The following is an 11,548-nucleotide window of genomic DNA, read 5'->3' as shown; positions in this document are numbered from 1 at the left end:
AAGTCATTTGTAAGTCCCGTGGGGTTATCGCCGTTACCGCTGTGTAATGTTTCAAGATGTTGACCCTCTGCGAGCCCCTCGAGCAAGCGCGTTATCTCTTCACGGGTGGCTCATGTCGACCAACCAATGCCATTGCCCCCCGCTGACCTTTATTGGGGTCATTTTCGGTCCAATAAAATAAAATCAGGGTTCGTCTGTATCTATATCTACAGTATATTAATTCATATTCTTAGGTTTTTTCGGTAAAGTCACGTAGGTAAAACATTAAAATTAATAAAAGTTTTACCTACGTGACTTTACCGAAAAAACCTAAGCATATGAATCCTTGCAGTCACGAAAGCTTCAAATCTAGAAGTATATGAATTCACTACGATGCTCATTTGACGAACGGGACAAATCGGTTGGCGATAGCCGATTGCAAACGATCGCCTCCCAATATCTCTATGGACAGCTATGGTGGCTGTGCTGCTGCGCGTCACACAAAGCGCGACAGCACCCCGAGCACACAGACACGACAAGAGGCTTGCGGTGAAACATGTAAGTCGGGAACTTTACTCAAAACACAGAGCTGTACACATTTATAAATAGCACACAAAATTAAAGCGAAACTTTACAGGTAACAGTCACGTTGGGACGCTGATTTGAGACGAGATGCGATGAATGCTTTGGACGCCGAGATGAGTGTAATGTGTGGGATTGTTGGTGGGGGGGGGGGGCACGGTGGGGAGGGGGGCACAGTGGGCTCATCAAAATTCTGTAGCTTGTCAACATGCATTTCTCCCCGCTCTTGGATCCGCGGACCATGAGGGTCCACACGTGGGTTCTCGTTGGGCCACCGATGCTTTTAGAAGCACTTGCGGTGGACGATGGAGGGCCCTGCCTCGTCGTACTCCTGCTTGGTGATCCACATCTGCTGGAAGGTGGACAGCGACGCCAGGATGGAGCCTCCGATCCAGACGGAGTACTTGCGCTCGGGAGGAGCAATGATCTGTCGCGGGAACACGGGGTGGAGGAGGAGGGAAGAGAAAAGGCGGTCATTGACGAGAAGAAGCCGTGTGCATCCAACAGATGGCAGTGCAGCATCGCATTCTGATGTCTGTGACTTGGAACACTTTTGTATATTTTTTTGTGCAGCTCGTCACGAACGTGCGCGCGTGAGCTGACCGATGCGTCGTAGACATTTGCCGCGTGGGTGGCCTCAGACTCACCTTGATCTTCATGGTGCTGGGCGCCAGGGCGGTGATCTCCTTCTGCATGCGGTCAGCAATACCCGGGTACATGGTGGTGCCACCGGACAGCACGTTGTTGGCGTACAGGTCCTTGCGGATGTCGATGTCGCACTTCATGATGGAGTTGTAGGTGGTCTCATGGATACCCGCGGACTCCATGCCTGTGAGACGGGTGGTAAGGCGAGTTTATTGGACATCGTCACTCCCGAGCCTTCGTCTGTCCATCCACTGTTGCGCGAAACGCCTCCGCACGTCGTGGTCCTGCGGGTGCCACGATCCCCGCGCACTCACCGATGAATGAGGGCTGGAAGAGCGTCTCGGGGCAGCGGAAGCGCTCGTTGCCGATGGTGATGACCTGGCCGTCGGGAAGCTCGTAGCTCTTCTCCAGGGAAGAGGAGGTGGCGGCGGTCGCCATCTCGTTCTCGAAGTCCAGAGCCACGTAGCAAAGCTTCTCCTTGATGTCACGCACGATCTCACGCTCGGCTGCGGGGGGGAACGCGCGCGTACAACACCGCGGTTAGGCGACTCGCACGGCGGTCTCTCCCGAGCCGGGGAGTCGAACACCCCGAAAAATAGTCGCGTGTTCTGCGGGGGAGTTCCGACGACGACGACGAGCGGCTCACCTGTGGTCACGAAGGAGTAGCCACGCTCTGTGAGGATCTTCATCAGGTAGTCGGTAAGGTCGCGACCGGCCAGGTCAAGGCGCATGATGGCGTGGGGCAGCGCGTAACCCTCGTAGATGGGCACGTTGTGGGTCACACCGTCACCGGAGTCCAGCACGATACCTGCGGGCGGGAAGGGGGCACGAGCGGTCAGTCCCGAGTCGCGGTGTGCGCGTGCAGGGCTCGTGCCGCAGGCTGCGCGTCAGCGAGTTGCCGCAACACCCCCCCCCCCAGCCCCCTCCTCCACCCCTACCTCGTACGCCATGCCGGCCCTCTGTAGGTGCTCGCCAACAGCACTTGCTGCAAGAGTCCAGTGAAGGCTACGTGGGATATCTTTGTCTTTGTTTCGGTGGCGCAGTCCTTTCGCGCAATGCGCTACGAGCCCGACTTTTAGGGTTCCAGCCCTGGGTCTCGATGTTCCTGAGTGGCAAGCGATCCCTGAAGCAATCTAGGCTGAGCATCACCTAGGTCGGCGCGCCTTAAAAACGAGTACCCAGGTTCAGTGATGTGAACATCAGGACCGGGGAGACGAAGGCGTCCGGGCGATACGAATCCCGCCCCTCGTGCGCCGTGCTGCTGCCCTGAGCCGTAGCAGGTGCTCGCTCACAGCACTTTGCCCCAACAGTCTATGATACTGAAATACTGTACGTGGGATCTTTGCCGTGCGCGAATGTAATAAATGCAAACCCGTTATACTGAAATACATGGGGCATCTATGTTGCGAGTGTGTGTGTGTGAATGTATACGTCGGTGTGTCACGTGATCTCACCGGTGGTACGGCCGGACGCGTACAGGGACAGCACAGCCTGGATGGCCACGTACATGGCGGGCACGTTGAAGGTCTCAAACATGATCTGGGTCATCTTTTCACGATTGGCCTTGGGGTTGAGGGGGGCCTCTGTGAGCAGGGTGGGGTGCTCCTCGGGGGCCACGCGCAGCTCGTTGTAGAAGGTGTGGTGCCAGATCTTCTCCATGTCGTCCCAGTTGGTGATGATGCCGTGCTCGATGGGGTACTTGAGGGTGAGGATACCGCGCTTGCTCTGCGCCTCGTCGCCTACGTACGAGTCCTTCTGACCCATACCCACCATGACTCCCTGTTGGGGCACAGACACGCGGAGGACGCGCGTGATTAGTGGCGAGGCGAGCGCGTGGCGCGTCAGGACGTGCCTCGTCTGAGTGTCGGTGTCACGAACACCAACGCGTGTGGTCCGGCGCCTTGGCGGATCGGGGTTGGTGGGTCACGCTGTGATTTGTGAAACTACAAAACCTTCTCGACTTCTACGAGTCGCATTGCTGGGAGATGTTGAAACCAGCAAGTGGGTCCTTGACCGTTATCTCATCGCGTCTGCGTGGTGGGGTTTCTCCGGGAATTCCGGTTTCCTCGTTATGCGCAAAATATTCATTTTAAAAGACTAAATTGCCAAAACAGCCTGTTTTTCTCTAAACGCAAGACACCCTCTCTCGATCACGACCCGTGTGGCGTTTGCTGGATAAGTAAATGCCATTGCAACGCGGCTGCTGGGCTGGGTGTCGGATTGCCGTCGAGTGAGAGTGGCTGCGTAGTCAGCAGTCGCCATTCTAAGATCCAGGCTGTCCAGGCGTCGAGTCTATTCTCGGGCTACAGTGCGTGCTAGAGGGACAGGCCGATCCACGGAGGTGGAACCCGCGGCTAAATTTAGTGACCCCCTTTCACCCCGTCCTTATTAGGGCCCGAAACTCCCTAGGCACGTGAGCGATTTCACATTTTTCTTCGGGATGAAATGTGAGATTCTGCACACGGGCGTCAACGGAGCCGCGCCGGAGTAGCAGCAGAACGCCCACTGTGGTAATTCACAGGGTCAGAAAAGTTGAAACGGCGTTGGCGTTCAAGAATGCGCGCACGTGCAATTACGGGTAAGCTATTGGCTCGTGCCTAATCGCTCGTAGACCCTGAATCGGCGTGTGTGTGTGCGTGCGCGCGTGTGAATAGTTGATGGACAAATTGTCCGCCGCTTTAGGTGGTGATTTTAATGTAACTCTGAAACCACATCGCCTCGCTGCTGCCAGCTTCTTCCGACTTCTACGACCTCATCCGTTTGTTAGCGGAAACTGAATTTTCCGTAGACTCGTCAGACACCCGCCAATTTAGCTGACTATTGCAGAGTTTGCCCCACGTGTCCGCCCAACTTTCGCAAGCACTTCACTTCAAGCCGACGCACGTAATTTAAAGCCCCCTCGGGCCTTGGCGAATTCCCCCAATTGGTCGCTTTTCAAACAACACATCCGGCGAAACCAAATCAATCGTTGTCCCCTAATGCCCCCCCCCCCGCCGCATGCCGAAGTGCGTGGGTTCTTCCTCCTCCGCGCGTCTGAGTGACAGGTGTGTGTGGGGGGTATAGGGAGGAGTAGTGGAGGGGTGGGGTGTGGGGGTGGGGGCACCCCTTACCTGGTGGCGGGGTCGCCCTACGATGGAGGGGAAGACGGCGCGTGGGGCGTCGTCTCCGGCGAAGCCAGCCTTGCACAGCCCCGAGCCATTGTCGCACACGAGCGCGGTGGTCTCCTCGTCGTCACACATGGTTGCTTGTGTTTCTTGTTTCCTTCAATTCGCTGCAGGGGGGGTAGAGGGGGGGTGGGGAGAGCGAGAGAGCGGTTCGCGTTATTGCGGCTCGGTGCTGCTGCGTCCCCATCGACGACCCCCCCTCGGCGAGCGATCCGCAGGTGTTCGGATTCGTTGGGAGAGGTAGAAATCCTTCATTCTCATGGCGCAGGTCGGTCTATTCATAGGGCATATCCCGCTTGCTTCTCAGAACGTTGTACTAGCCCCCGTCGATAACGATGGCCCAAATCGACAAATGACCGGAATTGAAGCTCGCTACGTGACTGAGATCCCATTAATATGTTCTGTTATTCACTTCGTGGCTTTTTGTGTTTTAACTGATGCGATTTCCCTAAACCCACGAGTTAGTTAAATCCACGTAAATGCGCACTTCCTTATTCGAACTATCAGTGTTGTTTGAATTAACTAGCACCCATCCCAAGCACTTTGAACTTTCACAGCACTGAAATCTGCGTGGCTGATTCCCCGATACTGACCGCAGAGAAGGGCGACCAACTTGGATTTAAAACTTCCCCGATCTAATAAAACAAAATCTGGATTTCGTCTCTAAGAAGCGCATGCCAAATTGAAAGTATATAATCTGTTTGTCTACACTGCCCTTCACCGATGTGAGCTCGTGATGTTAGTTTATGCTCGTAGATTTTTACGTTATTTTGCTTTAAAGCTATCATTTAAAAAATTCCACTAAATCTTTTGAAGAACTCCAACTAAGAGTTTGTTTTTCAATCTAACGTGATTTGTATTGTTTACACTGTGCTCTTGTTAATTCGCCTTCTTAAGGAAATGCAATCACTGCTATAGTAAGGTCCTCCTGGGTGCACAGTTCCAATTGAATAAAGCTGCTTAACACCTCCTTAGAAATGATCTTCGCTTTAAAATGATCGATGCCGTTGTCTGTAAATATTTTCATTCACTCCCTTGTAATGTCCAATATTTAGGTATCGCGTTTTTTTCTCTCCCAACTTAAGAATTGACTGCCTGCCGCCACAATTGCCACGTGTCACCATTACTTAAGATCGTTAAAGCTCATAGTGATATATTAACTACACAATAATGACAACTTTGTCTCTGACCCTCCTATAACAACACCCTCCTATTCACATCTCTTCACAACTCGCTCCCCTCTTCTGTAGCGCTTTCATCCCGAGACACGGCTGCGCAAAGTTTCCACGGCACATGAACTGAACTTGCGTTGCGTGACATTTGCCACTGCGTTAGATCCAAGTCGCTTCTGCCTGGCTGTTTGCTGCTGCTGCTGCTGCCAGGTGGTCCTGATGCTTACCCGTGCAAGGCTGAAATTCTTCGCTATGTTCCTCGAGCGTAGGACTGGAGGCCGAGGTAACCCTGCGCTCCCTTTTATACCCAAGCGGTACCTCCTCCTCCGCACACGCCGCTCTGCATATGGAGTCGCATAAGAACCTCTCCATATATGGCATCGACCACGCCGGGCGCCCCATTAATGGCGAGGCGGTGGCCGGGATGGGTCCTGGCCGAATGAAGCGCACTGCCTTCTCGAGTCGGGGATTTGACCGCCCGGCCTTGTAAGGGCACAGCCGAGGGGTGGGAGAGGGATCGCTGCTTTGCCCGGCAGTAGCGCGCGGCGGGAGCTACCGTCGCGCAATTGTTGACCCAAAATGGTCTCATTCAATTCATGGAGAATAGCAATAAAGTGGCACGCAGCGTGCGACTGAAAGCGTGTTAATTATCATTTGTGTATCGTCATTATTATTACTACTACTCGTGATTATTAGTGACATTGCTGGCACGGTAAGCGTAGCAGGATTTGAACCATGGTGAGTGTTTAGACGGGTGACCAGCACCAGGGCTTGCCAGGGTTTGTAGGATTGGGGCGGCGAGGTTTGGTGGAGGTGGCAGTGCTGAGCGTCACTCACTCTCGTATGCGTAATGGGGTTTTGTCCGATTCCTTTCCCACACGAAGCCACTCATTCAAAAATGGAATCGGTCAAACAACCTCCAATGGAGTAGAAACCCTCCTGACAAGGCGTCTTGAGACTCGCGTGGCTCCCCTGGGCTAAACAGCTGCCGTTGTGAATGTCGCTGCGGTATTAACGTGTGCAGGATGGCGTCAATGCCACGCTGTTGGCCGTGGTGCCATCGCTAGCCGCGCCGTGTGAACTTGCGTGGAGATGGAAAGACGGGCACGGATGGCATCGCTCATTCTGCCAGCGCGATAACAATAGCGAGATAATTCCAGTTGTATTCGTGGCCCCTGGTGGGTTGAACAGACACGCTGTAAGAGAATGCGACGTCTTATTACAAAGGTTGAACGCAAAATTTACGTTCATGAAAACCGTGCCAGAAATTGTCACGCTTGTTTACTTCCACGTATTCAGGAGTGTGCGTTATTAATTCGGCGAGCAGAGCTCCGCGACCACTCCGGGGGGCTGATAAGCAGCTAGCGGGACTAACGTTTCGCACCCCTCCCCCACCCTCGCGATACAATGAATCGTCGCGATTCACAGTCCCGATTGAACTACATAATCGATTTTTTTTCTTTAATAATTGTGGTGAATGCGGCGATTTCAGTTGGCGGAGGGGGTCATCATGATTGACAAAATTACGTCCTATCATCATTAGCCATGATCAGTCCACTGCTGGATGAAGGCCTCCCCAAGTCGTCCCGATCTCTCACGGTGGACGCCCTCACGGGCACGTTCTCTCCACGGACTTCCACTCCGTTATAATTCTCGACCATCGGCGGAGGGATGACGCGAAACCTCCGCACCTCCGATTAGTGTGGTTGGCTACGTACGGTGCGAAAGAAGTTCAACATACGTACAACCTATAGCAATGGAAACATGTATACATACATTCGGGAGCTGTTATTCATCGTAACACCCTTCATAGCGGCATCACGGCTGCTGTCGTGGCTGGAGGGTGGCCAGGGCAGCCCACAGGGAGACCTGCAGGGGTCCCACTGCGCATCGAGCTCGCTGGCCTCTGAGTCACTGGACACAATTGGCGGTTCGACTCCCGCCGCCGTCCGACAATTAATGTTGACGTCGTTCAGATCGTAATAGCAGAGTACGTGCTTTGCTGTCAAGTTAACTTCAATTACTGTGTGACATCATCATTTTCAAGAGCAGACCATCATCGTCGTTATTCTCAGACCTGCCTTGCCAGAGCATATAAGGCGTCTCACGAGGCTCGCTTTGTGTGCCTCTCACCTGGTTAAATAAAGGACAATGTGCCAAGACCCCGGGGCAACAGAGGGCCGAGGGGCCGAGCGCTCTTGCACGTGTGAGCGAGCGGCCGCGCGGCTCCCCCGCAGCCCGCCCGGCTAAACTTAGGGCCCACTTTGCACTTTGTATTCCAAAATAGCGCGCTGGCCTTATGTGGAAGTCTGAGTTATATATAATTGCAGATCAACGCCGGGAAGGTGAGGCTATTGCTCGGCGGCGGTGGTGGAGGAGGCAACGCAGGCGCGCGCGTGTGTGTGTGGCTGCCGCGTAAAGACGGCATGGGGGGGGGGATCTCGTGTTTAGTGTCCGAGGCTTCGTCCTTTCGGTGTTGGCGGCACTCGGGGACGTGGCGACACTTGGCGTGAGTGAGCCCCCCCCTCCCCCCCGGGCAGACGGGGACTCTCCATGGAGGAGCGCGAGAGAGTGGCGCGTGTGGCTCCACTCCCTCGGTCGACACGGCCTGAGAAAAGTCGGTGTTCAAAAAAACGATCATATCTGGGGGAGACAAAGGCGGTTGGGCGTGGATCACGGCCACACCGCACCCTCGTGTGCCGTGCCGGTCTTCACAGGCCGCTCGCTGACAGCACCTGTCCTCGCAGTGCGCGCGAGGCTACACGGGGATCGCTGTGATCTCGCCGAGTGTAGCCGGAGTTCGAAGCGAGCGCTCCCCTCGCTCGCGTCGCACACCCGCGGTCGTGAGTCTCACATCGTGCAGCGAGCCCCCCACCCCCAAATCTGATGTTCTTATACATGCCGCCACCCTCCCCCAGCCCCCCCTAAAGCAGACTCAGTCGTGGGGGGGGGGGTCCCTCGCCGCATGGTTCAATCTCCCCCACCTCCCGTCCTTGAAACAAAAAAAACCCACCGTAAACAACAAAAAACTCACTTCGCGGGATTAATTAGGAATTTGGAAGGGAGCCGTGAACAGGAGCAACCCCCCACCCTCTCCTCCTCCTCTCCATCCATCGCGATGTGAAGCGGCATGACAGATGCCTCCTCCTCCTCCGCCTCCTCCTCCCTGCCATGTGCGCGCCCTCGTGTTGTGTGCGGGTGGGCGCGCGAGGAGGCGGGGGCCCCCGGCTGATGATGCTGCTGCTGATGCTGCTGCTGCTGCTTGTTCTTGTTGCTGTTGGTGGGGATTGCCGAGACACCTGTTGGACGGCGCTGGCCCGCGGCTGCCTCTCCGTACGTGTCGAGCGCGATATCGCCTTTCATGGTCAGTGTGGAAGCGCGCGCTCTGAAGCTCAAGACGCCTGCTGGGAGGTTGAGGAAGCTGTTCGCGGTTCACGTCCCCACCCCCCTTTTTGCAAGATCACACAAGAAATGGAGACGAAGGCATTCCAATGCCTTCCAGCCTGGGTTCGAGTCCGGGTTAGGACGAGCGATGATGCCCTTATATGTAGTTACTTGGGTACAGAACATCATGATCTAATATATATGTAGTCGTGATGGCGACCGATATAACCCCCCCCCCCCCCCCAATGATGTTCTAGAAGGGCTAGAAAGCTGAACGCGTGGTACCAACACAACACAGTCGTCCTGTCCTTAGAGCTAGAACGGGGGTCGCAGCCTGCGACTGCTTTTCGTGACCGTCATTGTATTAAGGACCACCACCCGTCTCGTATTCATGTTGCCTTGCTGCGATTTCTTAAAATATTGAGCTGTTTCACAGAATTCGGAATAATGCCTATTTTTGTTGTTTTCTTTCGTTGCTGACCCTTGAGTTAGAATACATATATTTTAAAATATTTCTAAAATTGCGGGTCTCCAAAACGTGCAGCCGATTGTTGATTGATTTCGGCTGTAAGGGGGGGGGGGGTATGGCCAGCTGAGAAGTCTCAATCGCTTCCACGTCTCTTGAGTTTAACACTTAAGAGGCAATAACCGCTTGTACATCATCAGTGAACCAAGTGGCTCACCGCGCCTTGCAGTGTGACGCTAGCTATGATTGACGGAAATACGCGGAAGCAGTCCGCTCCCTTTTACTGATATTAATGGTAATTAATTTAAAAATAAATCGGTCATATAAATGGCATAATTACATTATTGTGGTTGTTGTTGTTTAACCACCGAAGCCGCGTTAAGTCTCAAGACTGTTGTCAATGAGGGTCTTGTGCCTTGGGATGTTTGGCGAGTTGTTATCGGCGGTGTTTTTGTTCAGTCCAAGTGTACACAGAAGTGCTCATTCTCATTGAAAAAAAAGTAACCATACTTGCTCTACGCACAGCCGTCGCCTCCCTTGCCTGTATTCAATGCGTGATGCACCGCTCTCATTCCGAACCGTGAACAGTGTCCCGCTGACAAGGGGGCATGACAACGAGATCATTACACGCACGCACAACGCGCTCGTGTTTAACCCCACGTCCACCGCCAGTGTGCCGCGCGGCAATCAGCAGGCACCTTGGCACGCAGCAGCTGCGTCCCCCAGACCTGCAGCTGAGCAGGGGGAGGCGGCCGTGTGCTCGAGATGTAACAGGAAAGGGGATAACGCGAGGCCGGGGTGCCCTGGGCACTGGCGGGAGGGGGGTGGGTGGGGGAGTTTGTGGAGACGAAATGGCACGGACAGCTGGGCAACGGCGCATGAGCAGATAGATTCCGGCTGCCCACGTGGTCTTGAGCAGCCTCGCGCAAGCGTCAATGGGCTCCTTGTGCCGCGCACACAAAAAAACAGTCGCCCGCGTCTCCTCGGGTCGCGAGCAGCTGCGTCGGGGGGCAACACGTGGATGGGTCGGGGGGGGGGTAAGGCACAATAACAATCCAGTGTTATAGATGCATGTGTGTATGTATTTATTGATGGGGGTGATTCTTCCAGCATCTCACAACGACGTGAAAAATACGAGTAAGGTACCCGCATGCATTGTTTCAAGAGTTATATATATATTTTTGTAAAGTCACAGCAGAGATGATGGGTACAATTATTCGGGTCAGAGTGGACGCATTTGGATAGAAGATACTTCTCCAGAGAGACAATAGTGAGGAGCAGAAGGGGAGAGGAAGATCTTGAGCTTGGACATGAACCGGGAGGGGGTCTCAACAGAGGCTAAACGAAGGGAAATTTGACATTCTAGATTTGAAGCTTCCGTGACTTGCAAGGATTCATATTCTTAGTTTTTTTCGGTAAAGTCACGTAGGTAAAAAAATACAATTTTGACAATAAGAGCAGCATTAACAGCAGCGGAGAAAGAACGTGAAGGGGCTAGATTGGCTCGTTTGTAAATGCAAGTCCACAAAGTTTATCCCGTTGACGGTTGCTATACAACGGTGGGAATTCCACATTCCTATGGAGGAGACAAGTCTGCATACATCGGACGAAGATTATGTTTATCGACCGGAAATGAGGTAGATATAAATTGGCTGCGTTACGGGGAGAGATTCAATCAAATATCAGCGGCGTTGTACACGATTCCGAACACGTCGTAACGTACAGCGCTGACCTTTGATAAACCAATTAGCATTTAATTATCTCCTTTCGGTGCCTACGTATTGAACGTTTGTAATTGTGACAAAGTGCCTGGATGCAGCCTGTAATTACTGGAGGTCACGTGGGGCATTTTAGATTACCCGAGCTCTCGTGTTCGTGAATGCAATGCCCCGGGCCGCAATGCACGGAGCTGACAACGTCTGTATGCTCGGGGGGGGGGGGTCGTAAGGATTTATTGAAAGAGGAAATATCGCATCACGGGTCCATCGCAATCTCGGCCCTTTTATTTGTCTTGCTCTCTTAGGCAACATGCCTTTGCTTTGCGACGTCACGTTGTAGCCCGCGTGACTCTTGCTCATGCGGAATGGCATTGGGAAAATCTAGATTTGAAGTTTTCGTGACTGCAGGGAGCCATACTCTTTGGTTCTTTCGGTAAA

The 11,548-nt window shown here is 53.6% G+C and overlaps 1 protein-coding gene across 1 annotated transcript; it reads right to left on the bottom strand.

Annotated features, from left to right (window-relative positions):
* Positions 1–529: 529 nt before the first annotated feature.
* Positions 530–5,907, bottom strand: LOC144933454 (actin, alpha cardiac muscle 2). The gene is made up of 7 exons (XM_078858212.1): positions 5,770–5,907; positions 4,317–4,477; positions 2,661–2,985; positions 1,853–2,014; positions 1,521–1,712; positions 1,209–1,390; positions 530–988 (listed from the first exon to the last, which is right to left on the bottom strand). Exons 2-7 carry the CDS (start codon positions 4,443–4,445, stop codon positions 845–847), a joined length of 1,134 nt encoding a protein of 377 aa, XP_078714338.1. The 5' UTR covers positions 4,446–4,477; positions 5,770–5,907; the 3' UTR covers positions 530–844.
* Between the last annotated feature and the right edge of the window lie 5,641 nt (positions 5,908–11,548).

This window comes from Lampetra fluviatilis, chromosome 7 (assembly GCF_964198595.1).
Source record: "Lampetra fluviatilis chromosome 7, kcLamFluv1.1, whole genome shotgun sequence".
Lineage (NCBI taxonomy): Eukaryota > Metazoa > Chordata > Hyperoartia > Petromyzontiformes > Petromyzontidae > Lampetra > Lampetra fluviatilis.
The sequence above is the reverse complement of the archived record's forward strand: the minus strand, read 5'-3'. Positions and strand labels throughout refer to the sequence as shown.

What these genes read in the sequence shown, in the direction of transcription:
- LOC144933454 (XM_078858212.1), bottom strand. Translation starts at nt 4,445, where the DNA reads ATGTGTGACGACGAGGAGACCACCGCGCTCGTGTGCGACAATGGCTCG. An exon ending in TAGGGCGACCCCGCCACCAG is followed by an intron (nt 2,986 to 4,316) that starts GTAAGGGGTGCC and finishes GTGCCCCAACAG; the next exon opens with GGAGTCATGGTGGGTATGGG. An exon ending in CGCGTCCGGCCGTACCACCG is followed by an intron (nt 2,015 to 2,660) that starts GTGAGATCACGT and finishes TCCCGCCCGCAG; the next exon opens with GTATCGTGCTGGACTCCGGT.